The sequence below is a fragment of the Chelonia mydas genome, chromosome 2, assembly GCF_015237465.2.
Source record: "Chelonia mydas isolate rCheMyd1 chromosome 2, rCheMyd1.pri.v2, whole genome shotgun sequence".
NCBI lineage: Eukaryota > Metazoa > Chordata > Testudines > Cheloniidae > Chelonia > Chelonia mydas.
In genome coordinates, this window is record NC_057850.1 from 189,816,460 (window position 1) to 189,841,824 (window position 25,365).

The 25,365-nt window shown below is 39.6% G+C and overlaps 1 protein-coding gene across 3 annotated transcripts in view; it reads right to left on the reverse strand.

Moving 5' to 3' along the window:
• The window catches only part of RBMS3 (RNA binding motif single stranded interacting protein 3), a 755,157-nt gene that overhangs the window by 399,407 nt on the left and 330,385 nt on the right, over positions 1 to 25,365 (reverse strand). For all 3 annotated transcript variants that reach the window (XM_043540891.1, XM_043540894.1, XM_043540892.1), the window contains one exon: positions 4,090 to 4,148. In XM_043540891.1, the coding sequence (XP_043396826.1) occupies positions 4,090 to 4,148 (59 nt within the window). The remainder of the gene's footprint in view (positions 1 to 4,089; positions 4,149 to 25,365) is intronic.

Here is a 25,365-nt window from a genome sequence, read left to right on the forward strand (position 1 = left end):
TTTCTTCACTAGAATATGATTTCACATGGGCTTGCTCCATGTTGCTATTCTGAGCCAAACTCCTTCACTTTAAATATGATAACACAATAATAATTAATAAATACAAAGCATAGGTACAGCAATACATATTTTCAAAGTGATGTAAGAGCATTTATCTTCAGAGTCCAGCTGTAAAATAGTTACTGTCTCAGGTTTACAGATATATACAATATATTACATACATACCTATCCAGATGCTTCTAAGGGTCTGGTTACCAGCCCATCCGAGCACCTCGTTTACATTAGGTTTCGGTTCATGCAGGTACTTAAGCACATGAATAGTCCCACTTACTTAAATTTAAGACAAGACAAACCAATATCAGTGCAGAGGTAGTTGGCATCACCATATCACTTCCTGCTCATTGCCTCTCTACTCTTGTAGCCGCCCTGTGGCTAGGGCAACAAGGTCACCCTTTTCTATACACAAAGAAAGATAAATTCATATACGATAAGGCTCAGTGGGCTTTGAATCTTGGGCTCAATACAGAGGTAACTGGCTGGAGCTGAATGACCTGTGATATACAGGAGGGCAGACTAGATGTTCCCTTCTGACCTTAAACTTTAAGAAACCCTAATGAAAGCACATTTGTAACCCAAACTTTTGCCTTTTAAATATGAATAAGTAGTATCTAGCAACAGGTTTCTGGAAAAGAAAGAGGTTTCAGTGAAGTAGGACAATTACTTATGAAGTCTCTGTGGTTTCCCTCATCAAGTTAGATAAATTTCCCTCCAAAGACAAAACACTGCCACTCATTAAATCAAGGCAGGCACTCCCTCTATTCTGTAAAATGAAGTCTGTAAGGTTGAAGTGTTTGTCTTCTAGAAGCTACTGCATTTCATGGTTTTTATTTCATAAAACTGAATGATCCTCATAGGTAGGAATTAAGACCTCTGATCATTCTCCCATGGCTCATCTTTTAAGGTGCTGATGAAATGCCCAAGACAATGTGAGCTCCTGAGTAAACTAGGAAGTAAATCTGCATGCACACCATTAAAGAGTCTGCAAGGGCAGATGAAGATGACAGAAATTCATACATTAAGGAATGGACTTGTATATTTGGCAGATTAACTGTTCTGTATTCCATTGCTATGAGGTATGGAAACTGTACTGTGAAACATCCATTACTCATTCCCTCTGCTCTAAACATGTAAGCCTATCAAAGGCAAGCCAGTTGGAGGAAAAAACCCTGCAAAGGGAAGAGTCTATGCATTTAAGATTAATGTTTCTCTTACATAATTTTCCCCGACTTTTAAAATCAGCAAATACGCTAGACCCAGAAGGCAAATGCATGGAAGGAAAAGCAAAAACAGCAAAAATTCTCCAACTTGTACATTAGGTGTCATCAAGTTTTTGTGTTTGAATATCCGTATGAATCATATGTCCATTTTTCATTACGCTCCATATTGGACTGTTCCCTGTTTTGTTCAGTGACTTTTGGCCACTTTGTCATGACTGTGCTTGTTTTTTTTAATATACTGTTCTATTACAGAGTGATTGTTGCTGCTGCTATGCCTCAGTGTGTATGCTACCCAAGAAGAACAATCTTGAAATGAAAGATTACGTCAAAAGGTTTCCCTAGTGAACTATCTTGGAATATATGTTTTCTTGGATACAACTGTTTAATTCTCACCAGAAAAAAAAAACGTTTTGATAACACTAGTCCTTAACATGGTGCAAGTGAATTTTTACAGGCAGAGGAATGTTTGAAGAATAAATCAAACCAAAATTCAATCTGTTTTCCTCATTGTTGGAAAAGGATACATGTAACACTTCAAGTTAGACAGAGCATTCTGTCTCAAAAAGAAAAGGAGTACTTGTGGCACCTTAGAGACTAACAAATTTATTTGAGCATAAGCTTTCGTGAGCTACACCTGAATGCATCCGATGAAGTGAGCTGTAGCTCACGAAAGCTTATGCTCAAATAAATTTGCTAGTCTCTAAGGTGCCACAAGTACTCCTTTTCTTTTTGAGAATACAGACTAACACGGCTGCTACTCTGAAACCTGTCACTCTGTCTCAGTGGATCTGTGAGGAATCTCATTGATACCTGTGCAATTTCTTAAAATTATCTTTTTTTTTTTGCTGTCATGTGAACTCTTTATTTGGAGGTTTGAGTTTTTAAACTCACTGCTGTAACTTGGCCAAATATCAAGTGGCATTGAAATATGTTTCTGAGTCTTAAAATCGCAAGATGACTTCCCACCACTCTCAGATTTTACTATAATCACTCCCTTTATATTTGATGGTACACCACCTACATTACAGACTGGTGTGCCTACTTGACTGGCCATCTCATTCTTTTCTGCACCTTTAAGAAGTTTGTTTTTGCCAAAGAGGAACGAACTGTTACCCATTATTTAAATAAGCAAAATGCTCATCCTTACTACATTTGCCATTTCCATGCCATCTATTGTAAATAAGTCCATGTTTACGGTCATTCAGTTGTACTACTCATGCCATAAAGATCTTTCCTCTAAAACATGAACAAATGTGTCTCACTTTTTCCTTGCTGTAAACTATAGTGAAAACAAACCTTATTAAATTATCATTATTACATAGCACCTATTGCTGTGATATAACAGAAGACAAAATGAAACAGCCCCAAAACCCAGAAATAGAAGGCTAAATCCCTCCATTCTCTTCTTTCTGTCTCTCAGCACCCTCTTCTCCCCCCCCACACATTTTTATATGTATTTTTCAGCCACATCCTTTCCTTGTATTATAGCCCATTGTTATTTCCAAAAGGTTGGTGGGAACAGTGGTGCAGTGCTGAACATAAGGCACCATCTTGTCGGATTGTTTGATGAGATAGACACTGCTGTTAATTTTAAAGCAGCAGCAAGCACCCCATCTTGCATATGCAGGCCAGCATAGTGTGTGTACAATGAGTCCTAGAGCCTGACTACATGCACCAGGTGGCAAACCATGCCTTTTTGGGACTGTGGTGTTTTGTGAGGGTACAATTTCAGTCCCCCTTCCTAATATACCATTGTGTGGCTATCCAGTACTGCTGCTGCATGGGTTATAGGGAAAGAAACTCCATATGCTTCTTCTGCCAGTTACGAAGCACGCTTTTGTAACACTAGCAGGATTTTGTCCCTTCTCACTTTTCCTCAAGTTTCCTTCCATATTTCCCCTCTTCACATCTTATTTCATCACTAACCTCATATTTCACTTAGTTTGCTACCTTAAGATGCCACAGACCTTTTCTTACCAGGGCTACATAGAAAATGCTTTCTTCCAGAATCCACTCCTTGTGAGGCAAATCCGGTGAGACATCAGTGCAAAAAGATTCTACAGTTCACTAGCTGTGGAATTACAGTGTTATCCTGCCGGGAAGTGGACTCCACTGTGAGAACCAACAGTTAAAGTCCCACCCATGGAAAAGATGGACCTTCAGACTGTTTATCAGATAATTATTCTAGTCAGAAATCTCTGTATGTATCTATCTAGAGAAAGATATAGACACATGCAAACACCATATCTCCACAATACACATTGTATTTCACTAAAAGAAACAGAATATTTTGAAATATTATCAAAGAAATTAAAAATGCAAAACTGCAAGAGTAAGAGAAATCATTTTCATACCACTATGTCACAATTTTATGATCAATGTTGTGCCACAGTGCATATTTTCTTCTTCCAGTAATGTAGTCTGAGACATTCTAGAATAGAAAAATTAAACCAGGTTTTGCTTGGGAAAGTTTTCCCAAGGGTTTCTCATTTTGCTATAGGAAATCAATTTGCATCACTGATGATATCATTCAAATCAGACAACGCTATGTGGTTAGAAGGTAATTTACTTTTCTACCGAAGCAATTTGAAACCTGTTCTGATTTGCGATTTTCATTTTGTTTGTTAATGAAAAAAATTAATGAGCAATGTTACTGGAAAATACAACTCAGAGCTCTGGCATTATTAAATATGTTTGCAATATACTGTACATTGTGTTGATTGCACAGTCGGAGCCCGAACCTTGGCGGATGGAATACCAGTCAATCAGCCAAACAGACATCGAACTCATTGGGAGGACTCTTTGCACATACCTTTGCACTGATTTGTGTTTTTGTCAAGAATTGCCTTTGTGGATACAATTTTCCCATACCTACAGAGAAAAGAAAAGAAAAGAAAAAAAAGAAAAATGCACGTTATTATATTTAACCCTAAATCTATGCAGACTATTCCATCCCGTTTATTATATATATGTATACACACACGCACAAGAGAGAGGGGAGTTCACCCATAGAAGAGGTAGAGGACGGACAGCAAGCTTCGCTGCATTCTCTCTGCACTGCAATGCAGATCTTGAGGGATGTTCATTTTCCATGCCCATTCAAACTCTGATCTCTACACTGAGACTGCCAACAAAAATGCCAGTTACGGGAGTGGCGAGTAGGCTATCCAGATAGACAGAGATCTTTCTCTGGTGAAGGAAATTAACTTTATTTAAATGTATATTTGCATTTTAAGCCATCAAAGGACGTTTTGTTTTTTAATGGGAATGGAGTAGACGCTTTCCCACCATTCACCAAATGCCCTATAAAGCTGGCTGACAAAAAGAGATCCAAAGGAAGAATTAGTTTTTTTAAAAAGGTATCTAGTACATTTTAGATAGTCAAAGCAATTTTTGTTAATTGCTTTTGTATCTTTAGGCTTTTCTTGCTGACTACTGATGAGTGTTTGCATATATGGCACTACAACAAACAGCACAGCTTAAGTGCACTTCCACAAGACTCAGACTCTTGAGAGGGAATTTTAATTTCATGGACCAGTCACAACTTGTTGCATTCAACAGTTAGACCATAAAGTGAGTGCCTGTCTTTAACTCAAATGGAAGAGGACTGAAAATGCATATTTATTAGTTAGTTTGGAAATAGTTTGTGTCATGCAACAACGGTAAAGAATCACAGAAAGGGCCCCTTTTTGCCATCACTGAATACCAGACTTAAGTGAAAAAAGAAAAACAATATTATCCCTGAAGCTACACTGTCTTCATCTCTACTTCACTGCCCAGCTCCTTCTAGAACCTTTCCCGAAACCCTCTTCCACCAAATTTGAAGAAACAGTACACGCATTCTCACAAGGTGTGCTTTCATTTTGGAAGATGTGCATGTAAGACATGACCCACCATCATGAATTGTGATACCACCAGATACCATGATCATGGGCACAATACATTAGATACACAGACATTAGGTCAGTCAGCCAAGGTTCTCTTTAGCAATAATAATTTTGGTCCTTATTCAAGAAAGCACTTAAGCATGTGCCTAAAGTTAAACGTGATCTTATGTGCCTTGCTGAACAGAGAGGAATTCCAAAGTTGGGGCCTTTACATACACCTCCCTTACATTATTCTTTACACTAGTATTTGCAGCAGACTTTAGTCACAGCCAAAGACCAGCAAGCACATACCCTAAGAATATACAGTAGAACCTCAGAGTTACGAACACCTCAGGAATGGAGGTTGTTCGTAACTCTGAAATGTTTGGAACTCTGAACAAAACGTTATGGTGGTTCTTTCAAAAGTTTACAATTGACTGACTGAATACAGCTTTGAAACTTTACTATGCAGAAGAAAAATGCTGCTTTCCCCCCTTTTTTTTTTTAGTAGTTTACAATTAGCAGTTTACATATAACACAGTGTTGTACTGTATTTGCTTCTTTTTTTTTCCATCTCTGCTGCTGCCGGATTGTGTACTTCCAGTTCCCAGTGAGGTATGTGATTGACTGGTCAGTTTGTAACTCTGAGGTTCTACTGTAGTATCAAATTCTCTGTTGGTGTGATTTACAAGCATTTTATGGGTAAATTTACACCAGCAAAAAATTTGGCCCATGAAGTGCATTTTCATTTATTTGATTTATAAACCAAATAAACGCAATATATACAAATAAACAATGCCTTTCTATTGTCTTAAGAGTCTTTGACAGATACTGAGAAAGAGAATCCAATTAAAATCAGCAGTTAACCCACAACAGCCTCAAATAAAACTCAACCCCCAATTAAACTTTCTCCAGAAAAAACCCTAACATTAGTCTTCATTAGGACTCTCTCGTAACATAAAAACTCCAAAGGAATGGATATGCTGTTCCATCCAAGCCTCTGAGATGTAGAAGTCTGTGCATACAGTGGTTTACTTGTGAGTGCAAGAACCCAGAGCCTGAAATCTGAAGCAGTTACTTAAATCTGCTTTACTCTTTTGAATTTCTTGCCAACAAAAAGAGACATTTGTGGTTCCATTACATTTACTATGGACTTTCCAAGGTTATTTGCTATACACCGCAATCCTGCAAATGCTTAGTCACATAAGTCATTTCACCTGGAAGTAGTCCCGTTCATCCCAGTGGAACTACTCAAGCAAGTAAAGTTACTCATGTAGCTAAGTGCTGGCAGAGTTGGACTCTACTGGAGTAGTAAGAGGTGCTAAAGAATGCTCTCCACTATATGAATAGCCTTCACATTAACGTATAGCTATAAACCCTGAGTACTACCACAAGAAAGTAACTAGAATTAATTTGGACACAGTTTTCCTAAATACTTCACAGTAACTGGAACATGAGCTCTGATGAGTGGTGATAATTTGAGTTCTGCAAGGTAGAAAAGTATTTAGTTTATTCGGAAAATGATGATAATTTTCTTGCATAGGAGGACTGTAATAAAAGGCTCTGATTTCCGTTAGGATTTAGTTGGCTTTCCTGTCAGGATAAATTATGTAATTTCGATTCTATCCACACAGAGGTTCCAAAAGTGGATTCCTCAATGGGAATTCACACATAAATATGATGTAATAATACAATGTAGCTCAAGAGATGGCTTCTTAATCTGTTGTTTTAAATGCTAACTACTAGTTAGTAAAATCCAACAGCCCATATGTTTGCTCTGTACAATACTAGTATTTTTAAAATATAAAGATACTAGACATATAGGTTTGTAAAAGGAACAGGAGTACTTGTGGCACCTTAAAGACTAACAAATTTATTTGAGCATAAGCTTTCGTGGGCTACAGCCCCACTTCATCAGATGCATAGAATGGAACATATAGATTTCCTTAACATATAGATCTTACTAAATGTTCCATTCTATTCATCCGATGAAGTGGGCTGTAGCCCATGAAAACTTATGCTCAAATAAATTTGTTAGTCTCTAAGGTGCCACAAGTACTCCTGTTCTTTTTGCGGATATAGACTAAGACGGCTGCTACTCTGAAACCTGCCATATAGGTTTGTGTGTGTGCACTGTTTAGTTTCCTGCTGAATTATAGTGCCTGTTTTTGAAACCATCCTTCCACAGGGCCTATATTCAAGTGCTTCATCAAAGAAATATTACGGGAAGCACTGTAGTTCAAAACCCACCATCATCTACACTTTGGATTTCAGGTACATATCTTTAAGTTTATCCTTGCTGCATCACTACACCTGAATGGGAGTGGATATTAGGAACTTGAGAGGCTGTGAGTGGTTTCCATTTTGCAGGGTTCAAAACAGACCCATTTTGCATTTTCCATGAAATCTTTCACAAAACTTTTTTTATTGTCAACATTATTAAAATTTTCAAAATGTTTTAATTTATCATAGTTTCCATAAAATTTCAGTGATAATTTTGATAGTCATTTGGATAAGAAATGTTGCAAAAAATTAGAAGAAAACAAAAATTTAGAGGTTTTTTTTTAAAAACAAACTGTAAAAGGTCAGTTTTTCAACAAAAAGCCTTTTCCTTTGGAAAAAAATTTCTACCAGCTCTAGTCTTATTAGTTTTGGGTTAAACTACTCAAAACTTCACACTAAATATTCTGGGAGTCAATGGAACCAAAAACTCAAAACAAAACTGATCCAAAACCTCAAATTTCTCAAGGTCTCAGGTGAAAACCTAAATTAAAATCAGAGCTTCTTTGCACTAGGCACTTCTAGCATACACATAGCAAAAGACAGTCCCTGACATGAGTAGTTTACTGTTTCAATAATCATGCAGTATCAATCAGTTTTGAAGGTTTTACCACAAAATTCAAAACCTAAATCCAAGGTTTAACTTCTGCTTTGGGTTTTACCACAAAAGTTTTACACAGCTCTAGTTCTAATGTTTCCCTTTCATTCCTTTTGCCTTCCTGAAAAAGATCAGCTTCTGCATGTCAACCAAACCCAAGGAGAACTCCAGTAGTGTATGATATCGGTAACAATTTAAAATAAAATAAAATAAACTTTTCCTCGGTTCTCTGTATATTGCTAGCTTCAATTACTGAAGGTGGTTTCAGGTTATGAATCTGGCTTGAAGGTTTACATAGGGCCTCATCCTGTGGTCCTCATAAACCCAGAACTCCCAGACACTTAATTGAGAATTCTGGGTGCATAAGAAATGCAGAATAAACAGAGTTTATGTTGTTGTTTAGCTGGTATCTCAGTAACAGTATGATACTATTTAACAACCGATCATATTTTTATTTAAAGGCTCCAGGTGGTAGAACAGCATTTATGTAGCAAATACCAGCAGAAAGTTAGCTGGCATGTTAATCATCCAATATCCAGTGTTAAAATTATATGGAGCACTTAGAGAACACTTCAAGTTGTAGCTGATGTGAATATACAAAGTGAAAGATTCTTTTCCATTGTCTACACCAGTGATTCCCAAACTTTTGAGGGTTGTCTCCCCTCCCACCCAGATTCCTCCAGATTTATTAATTTATATATAAACAATTTACATGGGTTTGTTTTATGACAATATTGTGATGGGAAAGTCACACAGATTTCTGAAAAAATTCTCCACAGATGCCTTATAGAATATGGTAAGAATGGTTAACTATCTTATGTACACAGCCGCGACTCATTGAGATGTTGTCCATACGGATTCTACTCCTGGTGCACACATGCTCAAGGAATGTGACAGCAACCTTGCACACATGGGGCACATTCACACCAAGTGGAATCTGCGTGGACTACCACTTGAAAAATTTCTGTTTCACATGATCATTTCTGCGCAGTCCACCTATTACTGAACTACATTTTAAATCCTGTATTTAATGTAATGAAAGATACTTACTACTTCAGCCATTGTAAAAATTATTTGTTTTTCCTTAAAAATCCAAGGGCCCCATATCTTTTGAAGAAAAGCTCTGCAACCACAAAAACTTTTTATTGGCCTGTGATCACAGTAGCAGAATTTACACCACTTTCATGAATCCGTGCATGGAGGTGCGGGGGGAGGGGAGAGGGTCAGGAATTTGCTGTTGGGTTCATAAGATTGTATTTCTGCCCAATATGGTCAATGTTTAACTCAGTGTATAACCCATACCTATCATTAAGTGTTATTGCCTCTACCACTTGCTTTATTCTGACTGTCAAATTCAGAAGGGATAATTTTTTCACTGGATATAGTATAAATGAGCACCGCAATTGAGAATGACATTACAGCCAAAATTTTCAAAAATGGCTGTTCAACTTTGGCTCCTCGGTCCATCTTTAAACACCTGAATAATTGGTCTGATTTTCAAAGGCGCTGAGCACCCACAGCACAAAATGAAGTCAATAGCAAATGGCTCAGCACTTTTGAAAATCAGGCCACTTATTCAGGTGCCTAAATATAGGTGACATAGGAGCATAAATTTTTGGCAACCATTTTTGAAAAGCTTGGCGTATATGAGGAATGCACAACCTTTAGCAGAAACAGCAGAATCCAAGATGATTAACTAGTGAAGAAATGAAATATGTAACCTCCTTTCTCATACCCTCTTAGTGACTATTACAATCACACAGCATGAAGTACATAAACAATTTGCACTAATTTACTTATTGCACAAAAGGAGATAACCAAGCCACCCTCTTATCCTCAGAAAATGACAGTTGAGTAGATGAGGGAGGCCACATGCTCTAAAGAGATCCACTATGAGTGGAGAAGTGATCAGCTTCTAGAAAGGTGACTCCACCATCAGAATACGGAGCCCCTAGGTCTCACCCTTCTGCCTCATGAAATCACACAGCAGATAAGAAGTAGGTATGGGGGCGGGATGATTGGAAAGCTTAAGTGTTATGTTGGAAACTCCCAACGTGTTACTCTTTAAATATTTTCCAAACCTCAAAAAGATTCAGGTTAGGGGTAAGTGAAGATTTAGGTTGGGACAGGACAGTCAAGGAGGGAGTAGTGCTTCTTTTAAGTAGTGCTGGTTCTTCCATACTTAGCAAACTGTGAGATAGCTCCATTTTGGCTACATATCAGAGCAGTCCCTTATACAAAGGGTATTTCATCTCAGATCAGCAATAACCTATGCTCTTCAAATGAGTTTGAGATCTGACCATTTTATATAATATCCTGTAAAAATCTTTAGGGCTATCCAAAAAAGAAACCCCTATCTGAAAATTTCACTATTATGCATCGTGCAGAAGATACACAGAGTTGGAAATCTACCTTTTCTGGTGTCTGGTCAAATCCCAGAAGTTCAAGCAGATAGCCCCCCAAAACCATAAGCTGTTTCAACTGCCCAGATACCCACTGTATATCTCAGGGCAGGATGAAGAAAGGGAAAGGGAAAGGGAAAGGAAAGGAAAAGGAAGAAAGAAAGTTTGATGGTTTACCTTTACTCAGGAAATATAATTCATTCAATTGGGAACAGATCCAGTGAGGTCTAGGTCACCTCATACAAACTGCTAAGCATTTTTGGCACCCATTGACTTCACTGGGAGTTGGTGATGTTCAAAGTCCTTACAGGAGTCACTCTGCACATGACAGAATCCTCTCCCAGTTGTGCCCTTTTCAAAATTTGAGTATATAACACCAAAATACCAGATCATCTCTGGGCATGATGGAACATGTTTTAATGAAAGATCATTCTACCACCAGCAAAATGTGTGTTTTCCAGAAATGCCATGAGGGGATGAGAGAATCTGGCTAGCAGTATCAAAGAATATATATATGTACATATCTGTGAACACACTGTTACTTTACACTAGTTAAAGGTGAATGTCTTGCCAAACAATTGTATAGATACGTATGGGCTACACGCCGAGGGAAAAAAATCTACCGGGTTACTCCAGATCAGGCTGTTTGTAATTTATACCACTCAATTATACTGAATATAAATCCTCCTTTTCAGGCAGCAATTTACAAACATGCTTTTGGCTAAATTCACAATACTGATGTAGGTCTGATTACAGACTCTTCTTGTAGAGTATCAACAATTTAATGTGATGGCTATTGGCGGCCTTTTAAATATATAATTACAAAATTACATAATACCAAAAAAAATCCCTCCATTAGTAAAATCTTTAAGACCCTAGCATAAAAAATAATGCCAGATTTACTGTAAGAAAAAAGTTATAAATACCATAAAATTAAGTATGGGTTCTGGGCCCAGTACTGGTCTACATTTTCATTAACAACTTATAGGACAGAGTGGATTTATAAAATCTGCAATAACACCAAGCTGGGAGGGGTTGCAAGCACTTTGAAGGACAGGATTAGAATTCAAAATTATCTTGATAAATTGCAGAATTGGTCTGATATCAATAATAATAATCAACTCAATAATATCATGTGAGAAATAACTGGTGAGGAAGTAGCACTAAAAAAAAGGATCTGGGGGTTATAGTGGATCACAAACTGATTACGAGTAAACAGGCAAATGTCATTCTGGGTTGTTCTGACAGTGTCCTATGTAGGATATGGGAGGTAATTGTTCCACTCTAATGGCACTAGTGAGGTCTCATCTGGGGCACTGCATCCAGTTGTGGGCACAAACCTTTAAGAAAGATGAGGACAAATTAGAGAGAGTCCACAGGAGAGCAAAACAAATGGTAAGAGATTTAGAGAAAACAACCTATAAGAAAAGACTGAAAGAACTGGGCATGTTTAGCCTAGAGAAAAGGAGACCTGATAACAGTCTTCAAATAAATAGGAAGTTGTTATAAAGATGATGGTGATCAATTGTTCTCCATGTCCACTGAGGGTAGCAAGCAAAATTTATGTTGGCTATTAGGAAAAACTTTTTAACTATAAGGGTAGCTAAACACTGGAAAGGCTTCCAAGGGAGTTTGTGTAATCCCTGTCATTGGAGGTTTTCAAGATCAGGTAAGACAAACACCTATCTAGGTATGAGATGATCTAGGTATGCCTAATCCAGCCTCAGTGCAGTTGAACTAGATGACCTCTTGAGGTACCTGACAGCCTACATTTCTATAATTTCTATGATAAAGAATCATACATAGGGTTGGAACAAGATAATTAAGCAAGCCCTCAAAAGCTTCAAGAAGAATATATATAAAGTTAATGAACTTCAATGCCGTGGACAAAAAAATATTATCCCTGTGTACAAAATGCATTTATTTTCTAGGTTCTTTCATGATGTGCTGTACTTTTGATGTGTCTGATTTTCCATTCAGAGTATTGCTTACTTATGTAGGATTGACTGTTGAAGTACAGATGGTGAACCAACTTGCCAAAATACCTTGATATTAATCTCTATTCAATCATTTAACAATAACCTCATTATTCAAGAGAACTCTGCACATACATTGCTTGTGCAATTTTCTGCCAATCATTAAAAACAATTTAATTTTAAAAGAATTATATGGCTACAGCATAATGTAAAAGGATCTCAGAAGTCACATTACCAGTAACAGCAGCAAAAATAAAATAATATTAATAATAATAATAAAAGAGAAATCCAGCTACCCCCCCAGGGACTGTGAACTCAAACTGATAATTTAAAACTAAAGCATTTTATAGAGTTCATATAGAGGGCATTTGAATCAAATGTGTGAGCGAGACTTTTGTAGTTCACAGAGCTGCCTTTCATTATTTACAAATTATAAACTTCCAGGTATTTGGCTGTCTGTGGTAATAATTCTGCCGCTGCTAATATATGTGTCTCTCCAGGTTATTTTACATTTTAAAAACTTACTGTCAGAGTCAGTATAATAGAAATGCTTCACGTTGCTCAATAGTTCTATTAAATTTTCAGTATTTTCAGGGCTGAAATGTCAGCTTTATTAATTTGCCATGGGCTGAACTTTGACCTTCTCGGTGCAAGGGAGCACACTTTTTTTCTGGATGCAATTTTCAAGAGGGGGGAAAACATAATTTAGACTACTTTTACAACTATATGGACAAAATCTTGCACTCCTTACCCAGAATTTAATTGGGCAAAACTCTGAGTTCATGGCTCAAGGATTTGTCTTATTCTATACAGTATGTTTTTAAAAGCAAAAGATTCTCAGTCTCTCTTCTTTGTTTGGACACTGTATAACACAAAGGCAGCTTAAATATAGGGCGGGGAAATAAATTTGACAAGCAATTAGTCCCTGATATTTTGAAATATTTATGCCCATAATTAACTACAGGCATGTCAGAAACCCCATTAAAGTCCTTGGGATGACTCAGCTTTGTCAAGCGAGGCATGTGTTTGCAGATCAGAGCTTTAAGATAGTCTGAAAAGTTTGATATTTAGTGGGGGAAAACATCCCTATTCAGGACAGCTTTTAAGCAAATGTCTCCAGTTAAGCATGGGCTTTAGTGTTTTCCCGAATCAAGGCCTTTAATAGCTGTGATAGTTAACTTTTCCAAGCAGCCAGTATCAGGGTTCCAAAGGAGGAATTGTGACAAACACCTTTGGTTAGATGATCTGTTGGGTCAAAAATTCAAGTGAAAACAGGCTAAACAGACTTGTTCAACAGGCTACATAGAACATGTTTTATAAACGTACATGTTTTAAAGACTGTAAATAAATACAACTTCATTACTGATGGTTCATCAGTTAAATAACACTATTTACAAATTGTCTAAGCATGTATATATGATGGAGCCATTAGTCTATCATGTAAATAATTTTCAATTCACTGTTGCCTAAACACAGATGGACATAATTGACCATATTAGCTCCACTGTGTCAACTCTTGTAAACTTCTTCTATGAGGGAGGTCTCATTAAAAACTGGGGAATAAAGGCACCCAGGGTCAGAGCCTCAGCTTCTATCAACTGGCGTAGCTCTTTTGACTTCAATGCAATATGCCTATTGGCATGAGCTGAGGATCTAGCTCATTATTTTTCTGTCTGAGTGTTTACTTTGTACTTCAGATAACGTCAAGTGAGGCAGAGAAGGCTGCATAATTAGCATGTCTTCTAGCTATCTGGTGGTCAGCCAGCCCTTCTGAGAATCAATAAGCCTTGGATGAGCAAAATATCTTATAGCCCACAAAAATTCCTTAGTCAAGGTCTGTGCCAGCTTCTCTGGATGGCGATCCTGGCAGAGGGCCTCCAGCAGTGCAAAGCCACCTTTGGTGATTGCTGCATTCATCAGTGCAGTGGGGCTTGTGCTCAAAGGGGATGTCTACACCACCATAAAAAAAACCTGGCTAGCCCATATCAGCTGACTCGGGCTTGCAGAGCTCAGGCTAAGGGGTTGTAGATATTTGGGCTCAAGCCCAGGCTGTAGGACCCTGCAAGGTGGTAGAGTCCCAGAGCTCCGGCTGCAGCCCAAGCCCAAACATCTACACCACAATTAAACAGCCCCTTAGCTCCAGCCCAGTCAGCAGGCACAGGCCAGCTGTGGGTGTCTAACTACAGTGTAGACATACCCAAAAAGGTCATCACTGACCAGTAAGGAGACATGGTTAGGGCAGACAACGGATGAACTGATTTAACATATTCTCTAGGCAGCTTCTTCTGGCAGAGCTATTCTGGAGCTTCCTAAAGCGACTACAGCTGCCCTTCCCAGGCAAACCCCTCAATAAAGAAAGCAAGAAGAGTACTGTTTCCCCGCCCACTCTGAACAACGTATTGAAAGAGCTAGTGGTAGAAAGGATAGTGTGGACACAGAGTATGACATCTGCAGGGCAATATGCTGTCTGGGATGAGCCACTGCAGTACCCATTCATTTGTTTTCCAATTTAAACAAAACCACCATTTTATAACCATAACTAAGGAGAGAGAGAGAGAGCACTGCTTGGCAACCAACCAATTAAGCTGCATTCTGCTTAAACTTATTTATACTTTGTTCCTGAAAATTACACGGAGAACTTTATAGAGAGAATAGTACCGTGCAATTTGACGTATGGGTCATGTGGGAATTTTCTAGGAGGGTCGGGGGCGTCCTTATCTCCAGGACAATTTTTAAAAATTCCTGCCATATGGTGCAATCTGGTCCATTTCAAAAGCAAAAAACCACTATTCAGAAGTAATTTGGTGGCCCTAAGAATAAGTTCTTTCTGGCAGGGATGATGTAGCTATAACCTTCGAAGAGAGAAACACCATCACTAGCCAGGAAATTCCCCCAAACCTTCGCTTCGGTTTGTTGATAGAATTTTAAGCAGAGCTTCCAGGGGCCTCGCAAGAGTAGTCTCCTGTTTATTACTGGCTGCAGGTCCCTGCAAGCCCATCAAACCCACAAAGATAAAGTCTTGAATTAAGATTCACATGAAAAACACAGGCTTAGCTACTTCGAACCATTGGGCCCATCTAAGAGAGGGGCAGCTGTAATTAGTTGGGGCACAGATATTATTCCTCCCGCAGCCTGCCAGCTAGGGGATACGGTATTGCTAACCCCCAAATGTTGAAAAATTATGATCCAGACTCCAAAAAATTATGAGTGGCTTTAAAATTATGATTTAAATAAAGGTCAAGGTTCTTTTTTTTGCCCTCTGGTTTGGGAGGCAGTTGCCTGCAGAGGGCACTCGGGTCACATTTTCAAGCGTGGTTTCAGAGTAGCAGCCGTGTTAGTCTGTATCCGCAAAAAGAAAAGGAGTACTTGTGGCACCTTAGAGACTAACACATTTATTTGAGCATAAGCTTTTGTGAAGTGACCTGTAGCTCACAAAAGCTTATGTGCAAATAAATTTGTTAGTCTCTAAGGTGCCACAAGTACTCCTTTTCTTTTCAAGCCTGTCTCCACAACCATGAAGGCTAGAAATCTACCTTTTTAAAACCTGAAAGCAGGTATTCTTGCCTAATCCCATGCCTTAAGGATTTGATGCTTTAGGAAACATACTAAATATTGCAAGACTCATAAAAGTTGGCAACACTGGAGTACCTTCATAAAAGAGTGATATCCTCAGATGCAGACAAGCACTGCTTACCAGCTGTATGTGTCAAGTCCTAGAAAGCAATCTCCCCAAGGTAGAAACGTTATTTGCCTTTATTCCCACCCTACAAAAACAGATAATGTTAGACTTTTAAGAATGGGTAATTCCATTTATTGAGGGGAATAAACACATTTTCTCCACCTATTTTATTCCAAATTTCATGAACAACCATAGCACATATATTCTGTCCAACTGGAAATCTGTTGCAACCTGTCAATTTTTTTTTAACTTAAAAAAATGAAGGAAAATCAGTGCATTTCTACAAACAAGCAAGTGGCATTACACCTCTGCTTTGAGCAGGGGGTTGGACTAGATGACCTCCTGAGGTCTCTTCCAACCCTAATCTTCTATGATTCTGTGAAAGCAATCCAGTAGTGAGAAAACAATGTAATATGAATATGTGGCCAATCTCTCAGCACTCCTATAAACAGATGCTAAAATAAACAGTTCTGTTAGAAATATGCCCTACCCTACAAACATTTATGCATGCGAGTAACTTTATACTCAGGTAAGTAGTGCCACTGAATAAAATGGGACTACCCACATGAGTGTTTTCAGGATCAGGCCCAATAATTACGTAACCATGACATTCTACCCACAAATGAGCATGAGCTCCCAATCGTTCTCCTTGCCTAGGCACCTTTCTCTTCACGCTCATAGATAATGGAAGTACTCAAAAGATATACATCTTGGATCAGAATCCAAAGCAAAAAAAAAAAAAAAAAAACTACTACATTTACTAGTTTCCCAGCTGCCTCTTCTCCTAGGCTCTCTCTGGACCTGATCCAAAGTCCACTGACATTAGAAGAAAGACTTCCATTGATTTCAGTGGGCTTTGGATCATGCTCTAAATCCACTATTTTTTCCAGACTCCTTTTAAATGTTATTCTATGTCTGAAGTTCCTAAGAAATTTTAAGATGATTTCCGAATTTCACACGTCAGTTTCTTTTTGGATCCCACATCCTTGAGACAATAACTCTTTTATTCAAGCTTCCACATTCTTGGGAAAATTATCTTATCTCTATCTTAGTCTCACACACTGAGCACAGATGGAAGAGAATCATCTTCTTGTCTGAGATTTAAAGATATATGTATGTTTACATGTCCTAAGATCTTGCTACAAGAGAACTAAAAATTATTCTTATTAATGCTGTTCCCTGATGGGAATATTCAAATTGTTTGGTGTCCTTATCTCTCTTGTGGTTCAAAATAAGCTATGAGAGTAAAATTATTCTTGGGTCTTTTTCTGACTCTCTTACTCTGACTGGACTAGACTGTAACTTTAAAACTTGCCCTGAATAAAGGGCAGTGTTGCTCCATCTCATGAGCAACCAGAGAATGAGCTGTGACACAGAGAGGCACCATTCCTTCCTCTACTCTTCCCTTGCTCTGGTAGAGATGAAGGAATGGGCTAAGTTACTTCACTCCTTTTCATGGAGCATCTTATTCCCCTGGTACACATGGCCAGTTACTCCTCTGTGGGCAAGTAGGGCAAGCTCCTCCTATTGCCTGCCCCTTCTGCTTCCTCCCTACCCACTGGCTTGCAGCAGGGACTATCAGGCAAGTAGCCCTGTTTTCCCCCCTTGCAGCTGCAGTCACAGTGAGAGCAGACGGTGTGTAAGGGGTGTAAGGTAAGCTTTGCCACCCATCCCCTTACTCTCCTGCATAGTCAAGTAAAGACTGTAACAATCTGCCTCACTGAGTAGTACCTTTCCTGGTGAGTAGTTCCACTGATTTCAGTGGAATGATATATGAAGTAAGGTGCTACTCCTCGTGAACAAGGATGGCAGAATCCAATCCCCTGTTTATAGGGGAGATAGATAAGATTTAAGTGCAAACACCTGTTCATTGTAAAGAGCAAGGTGAACACCCACAACATAGAAATACAGGGTTAAATACTCAGCTGGTGTAATAAGGCATAGCGCCATTGACTTCTAAGTCCTTCTTCCCCTCAAATACATAGCATTCAAAAATAGTTTTAGAGAGAGTTGAAAAAAGAAAATTTGCACAGACAAGCAATTTTAAAAAATAATCTTAAAACTTTAATTTGGAACATGGGCTAAGGGATTTAGCTGCAAGACTCCATCTGGGTTTCCAAAGAGTCAAGTGGTTAAATCCTGATGTAACACTTTGGAAATGCAGGGGTGGGAAACTGCCCAAGCCAAGAAATTCACATTTAAGGCTGAAACATCATCCAGTTCTACTTTATAAATCACACAATTATTTCTTTACATAACTCCCACTAATGCTGGTTGGTGTTAGATGAGGAAATCCTCCACAGACAAAGAGGACAATCTATCCCATAATATGATGTGTAAAATAGCCCAATGCCTGGAGACTCCAGAACAGCTAGGCACAATAGGGGTGAGTTAAGGATAAAGGTTCAAGCCTGAACTCTCTCATTTCCTGTCTTTGGCTCGTCTATGCCAGCTCCTTAATGCTATGTTAATATCATTTTTGTGTGTGTGATTGAATTACCCACAGCTCTTCATGCCAGCATTAGTGGATTTCTCTGCAATGAGAGAATGCATTTTACTGCACATATTGTTTAGTGTTAAGTGTACCAGCTGCATGCCTTCTGATAGCAGCACTAGAGGGCTACCTCATTATGAAGTGAAGAGCACTTTACTGTTGGCATGGAGCCCAATCCTGCAAGCCCTCTGCACACGAAGCTCTCACTGAAATCCTCAAGAGGAAGACGTGCACTTGTTTGCAACTAACAGCAAATTAGAGTCGCTAGGCGTCTGGTTTTCGACTGGAATGCCCAGTCGAAAAGGGACCCTGGCGGCTCTGTCAGCACCATTAAAAAGTCCAGTCAGTGGTACAGTAGGGCTAAGGCAGGCTCCCTGGCCGGCTCTGCATAGCTCCCAGAAGTGGCCGGAATGTCCCTGCGGCCCCTAGGCACAGGGACAATCAGGGAAGCTCTGCACGCTTCCCCCACCTTGAGTGTCCCTGAACCTAGGAGCCAGGCCAGACACGCCGGCCACTTCCGGGAGCCACGCGGAGCCAGGCAGGGAGCCTGCCTTAGCCCCAATGTGCTGCCGAGCCGGTGCCACCTCAGGTAAGTACCTCCAGGCTGGAACCCGCACTCCCAATACCCTCCCGCACTCCAACCCCGAGCCCCAGGTTGAAACCCCCTCCCACACTCTAACTCCCTCCCAGAGCCCATACCCCAATCGCCTGTCACAGCCCTAAGCCCCCTCCCGCAACCAAACTCCCTCCCAGAGCCCACACCCCAACCTCTGCCCCATCCCCAAGACCCCTCCCATACTCAAACTCCCTCCTGGATCCCGCACCTCCTCCCGCATCCTAACCACCGACCCCAGCTCCTTCCACACCCTCCTGGAGCCCACAGCCCGCACCTCCTCCTGAACCCCAACCCCCTTCCCCAGCCCTAAGCCCCCTCCTGCCCCCCCAACCCCTCATCCCTTACCCCACCCCCCCCAGCCAGAGCCCCCACCCCCTTCCACACCCTGAACCTCTTATTTCTAGCCCCACCCCGGAACCTGCCTCCCCCAGCCAGAGCCCTCACCTTCTCCCGCACCCCAATACCCTGCCCCAGCCCAGTGAAAGTGAGTGAGGGTGGGGGAGAGCAAGCGACAGAGGGAGAGGGGATGGAGTGAGTGGGGGTGGCATCTCAGGGAAGGGGCGGAGCAGGCAGCAGGGCGAGGGTGTTCAGTTGTGTGAAATTAGAAAGTTGGCAACTCTAGAGCAAATGCTGAGTACGGGTTGTCCGATGTGCTGACAAGAGGAGCTCCTTTTATAGATGACAGTCCCTGTATACTATGGTACAAACATAACTTTGCAATCTGCAGTGGTAGAAACTCTGATATTTTGGGCTCCATGTAAGACGGAGGGCTGCTAAGTTTTCAGTTGAGTGGATGCCACACACACAGGCCACAACTACTATACTCTTTAGACATCTCTTTAAGAAGTGCTGACAGTTGTATTCCAGATTTTAAGATGTTAAATGGTTCTGAATGTCTAACAATTCTAGTACAGTAGCTAAAATATGATTTAAGATGACACTTTTAGGGATACCTTTATAATTTGCTAACCAGCAGCTACCACATGAATTATTAAAACTTACTGAGGCGCAGAAACACTTCTACAGAAAAAAACCTGGAGATAAAAATGAAGACAAAATAAAAATAAGGAAAAGTAATGGAAGAAAAGAATGGCAGGAAAAAAGGGGGGAAGGAAGATTAGTCAATGTAGGATTGTTCCACATACATAGTCTCAGTGTGCCAGAGCTATACTCAGGGCTGCTCTAAATTTTGCTGGCAAATAATGGTTCCCAAGGAATGGCTACACTGATCAGGACCCCCAGAACACACATGGTGTTCTGGTTCCATCCCTTCCCTACCCTGACATATTCACCTCCTTGATGTGAAATAACTGTAGGGCTGGCTGGAATCTTCAGCTGGTGCCTTAATGGCAAATGCGGGAGCAGCACAAAGGAGACTTACAAAAGGCTGGAGAGCTGGTCTCATAATTAAGAGGAAACTCTTTTTCTTTAAATCAAAGTATAATGTAAATGACAACAGATCAAGCAACTGCCCGTAGTTATCAAATACTAAGTATTCCGGTCCATGTTACATAGTGCCAGGCTTCCCCCCCCCCCCCCACTCCTTATCGGTGATAGTGAGAAATCTTGTGATTAAATACAATAAAGTATTTGTTTCAATGCTGATATTTAATAGCTGTACCATTATAGCCTTCCACTACTAAGAATTGCAATCAGAGTCTTAAAAGGATTCTTAGTACAATATTATATTAGGAAGTGAGAAGAATCACTGGTTGCATTGCTTTTTTTAAAAAAAACACACTGTTATTTCAATTTAGAAGGAGTTGTTAATGTTTTCATAAGTGCCTCAATAGATGTATCCTGACTGAATTCTTCAGCTCACTGTGTTAGTTGTATGACAAGGCATGTGATATATATTCATTCATTTGCTATGCAGTGGAGAATACATTTAGCAAACTGCATATTGAAATGTGTGTGCTAAACTACTGTACAGTAATTTAAAAAAATTCACATCCATCGTCCATCTAATTGACAATCCTAAACTCAATGCTCATTTCAATACAGCAAACAAGAGGGACACATTAGAGATGATCTAGAGAGCAGGCTAGCGTGTGGGTTTTAGTTTTACCAAACTAAAACTGGGATGGTTCAGATACAGAGTCTATTTGTAAAAAAAAATTAAGCTTTTAGGTTCTGTCCATGTGCATAAAATGGGTGAACTAGGATGCTTTTTTTCTAGTCAGAGAGGCTTTCACTGTACTAAACCAGGAATGGATACAGACCTGGTTTACAATCCAAAGTAATCAAAACTTCAAAGCTAGTGAAAAAAGGTTCTGGTTTTGATCCATCTCTAGTACCCATATACAATGATTTTTTAGAGACTACCTCCTACATGAGTAAATTCCAATGAGAAACAGGCTAGATATCTGTTAAATATACTTTTACACATTGCAGTTATATTATTTTAAGGGTACGCAAATCCGGCATGATTAACCCACAGGTATATGATAATAAATTATTATTAAACATAAAAAGGAAATATTTTCTAACCTCAAATAATAATAATAATAAATAATTGTTAAAAAAACAACACATCACATCTGATCATTCCAAGATGTCACCTTATTTCTTCTTCTTGCCTGGTCCCAGTTATAAAACACCTAGAATATTTATGTTCTTCTTCACTTAGTGAATTAATCAAAATAATTGAAGTTTCACAAGTATCTTATAATCTCTGGAGTATATGGTGTCTCTGACTATGCTGTGGAATAGAAAGTTTGTCTAATTTTTATATGACCATCATTCTGTAAGGAACGTAAATGTTACACTTATAATCTGTCAAAACGATATGCTGATAAGGCTCTGATCCTGCAATGATTTCAGCATGAGCAGACTCCTGGGCATCCATGAAGCTCCATGGAAATCAATAGAGTCCACTGTGGGTGTACTGGCTTGAAGCTCATTCTAAAATCTACGTGTGCTCCATATTACCATTATAGTATTTATTTGTAGGAGCACCGACTCTGAGCTAAGCACTTTCCCAACACTTAAGGAGGATGGTCCCTGCTCCATGAAGCTCATATGGCAATGGGACATGCAGAGTATGCACTTGCAGTAGAATAAAACTTTTCAAATCCCAGACATGTTGACATAATTTTAACATGAAACTTCAGTAAGTCATTCCATTCCGCTTGTCTCTGTTTCAGAACAAGGACAGAAGCAAATCTTCTGCGCTGTGAGAACTTCTCTCTCCAATGAGCAGCTTTTGAATAATATTTTAGTCTTTTGGGTTTCTAATACATGTCTAACAGAAGTGCTTGTTACACGTAACATTCTGGGAAGTTACCGAATACTTGCAACGAAGGACTTTCCACGTTACATAGTGCAGAGCTCCTCAATGCCTGTTTGAAGTGGTACAGGAAAATCTAGCAGCCAAATACAATGACGTCTTTGTTTTATTGCTGATAATATTCAACAGTTTTGCCGTTAGAGTCAGTCTGCCATTTCCCCTTGTATAGAAGTTCCAGGCATGCTGTTAGATTCTTGCCATTTAGCTTAAAGTGGTGCCCAAGTTGTTTGGCTTTCCTGACTTCTGGTTATAAATATTATTGTTAGCTCACAGCATAGCATAAGGATAACATATTTCTGAAAATAACTGAACATTCTTTGCATCTTATCTGCAAAGAGTGAGATTATGGAAAAATGTCTGTTACACAAATGCCATCAACATCAAAGGGGTCTCCATTCTCCCCTTAGTGCCCTGCACATAACTCCCATTAATGTTAATTAGTGAAAATTAACTGGAGCTAGGCACAGGCATCAAGGGGAGATTAGTCTCTTTAGGAAGATAGAGAGCGACACTACAGTTCAATTAAATAATCTCCTGCTTCTTTCTCTGATCATTTTTGTATTGTAACTGCGACTGTAGCACTGGCAGGCATAATCTCTAATCTAGCTAGCAAGTGTAACAACAGCAGTGTAGATTTGGCAATGTGGGCTTCAGTGCTGAGTAGCTACCTGAATTCAAACATGCTGGGGAGTCTGGGTATGTACTCAGGTAGTTAGCCATTACCACCATATCTACACAGTGTTATGAACTTGTGGACAACAGAAAAACCGCAGTACGGAATTTGAAGGACTGATCACCTACCAGAGCTCGCTGGAGTTGAGGTGATTTCTGATAAGCTTATTAACGTGTGTATGTTCTTTTATTGTTTTTAATAGGTTTTCTCTGTAATGCTTTTACCTTAAGAATAAATGTGCTTGTTTAGAAAGGGCTGTGTAGTATAACTGTGGGCATTTATGCTTCTTATAGCCTCAGGAGAGAAAGCCAAGTGCAGGTGCTCACACTTTAGGCTGTCTGATTTGGTGGGAATAACACAATTTATGTAGGGAACTGTGCAGCCTGGAAAAACTCTGGTCAGGAGATGCGGGTGTCCGTCCAACAGAGGTAGAGGTTGGGGAGCCGGAAGAAGGGAGAAGTAGAGCGGGTGCCCTTACTGGAACATAGAGGGAAAATACAGGTGCAACTGCCCCGAACGGTGACAACAAGTTTAAATCTGGGGGAGTTGTGTGAACCAAACTCACTGCAAATGTTACTCTGGCAGCCTTCACGCATTCACAGCTCCTACTGATTCCAGGGGGAATACTGCTTTGTAAAGACGTTTGGGGACTATAGGATTCGGCCCATCCTAATGAAACAGATGTAGTTAGGAATACGTCTAACCAAAACACAAGTTGTGTACAGCTCTAAATTGAGATCTTAAGTATATATTATATGCAGCAAAACCTAAAGCTTTTAAATGTCTTCAGGAATACTTTCTGGGACTCTGGCATTCAGATGACTGAGGAGACAGCTCATCAGACTTTATTATAATTTATTATTTGTTTTGCAATAGCACCTAGGAGTCCCAGCCAGAGACCAGGACCCCATTGTGCTAGGTTCTGTACAGTCTTAAAACCTTCACACTCTGAACACCAAGTTCATATTTTAAAGGTACCCAATCCCCTAATTCAGTTTTAAAACCAAGTTAAAGTGTAATGGGTGCAACTGAGAGTATAGGAGCCACAAAGTCTTCTCTGGTTCCCCTATGCTGGGAATGGCTATGGTCCCTTCATCCTGCTCCGCAGACTAACAGCTTGATTGTTTTTTTTATTATTTATTTGTATGAGCCTTTTATTATTTATTTGTATGGGCCTTTGTTGAGAGTAAGACAAATCAAGCCTTGCCAGGTCTCAGGATTTTATAATGATCTGTGTGATTTTTAGGGTTCTTTTCTTAAAAGCCCCAGCTCCTGGAGTCAGGTGATTACATGAGACACTCAGCTTTCACTTTTTAAAAAAGTGGGTTTCTTGCCCTGAAAGTTGTGGAGAAGAGCTTCAAAATGTGACCCCCTAAAGACTCAAAACACAGAAGGCAAATAAAAAGAACCCAATGTTTATTCTTTTTTAAAACCTCATCATTTTTAAGCCAGTCTAATGATTTCTGAAGATGTGGGGTTGGCAATACTCCCAGTCAATGAAATGAGATTTTCACTTAAAGGCCCCCATTCAGGAAGGACACCTGCGAGCATATGAACAGTCTCACTGACTTGCTCAGCTCAGGCCTGTATGCTGGTGAGCAGATTCACCAGTCAGGGAGGAAAACTGAAGTCCCAACTACAAGTTACTTTAAGTCCCTGTCCCCAGGACTCACTTTATAATCAACAAGGCCCCAAACAGAGAGCAAATAAACTCCAAATATTGAGTACTAACCACCCAAGGCTTTTCCATTAGCTGGGAAGAGAGAGGACACACCCATCCCTCTGATAGTCCTTTCTATCTGCTATGGACAGTCACCTTTCCCCTTTCAAAGTACTTCCCTGGCCAACCAAGAATGGCAAATAAAAAGAACATGATGTGTATGGTGTTAAAACAGGCCATTGCATTACCTTATTCTGTGTAAATCTCCTTCATTCACTCACTCCTCCTGCCAACTCACCCTGAATCCTCCTATTTCAAACATAAGGGCCAACTCTGAAGTCCTTACATTGAGTAATACTTCCATAAGTACTACTCAGAGTAAGTTATGACTGCAGAATCAGGCCCACGGTTTGTAAATTCCTTGGGACCAGGACCTGGACTTTAGCTTTCTATAAAGCCTTATGCAGCTGTATGAACAAACATTATATAAGACGAAAAAGGCTATAAGGTTATGTATTGTAGTATGACCAAATAATTATGCTGATGGAATTCAAT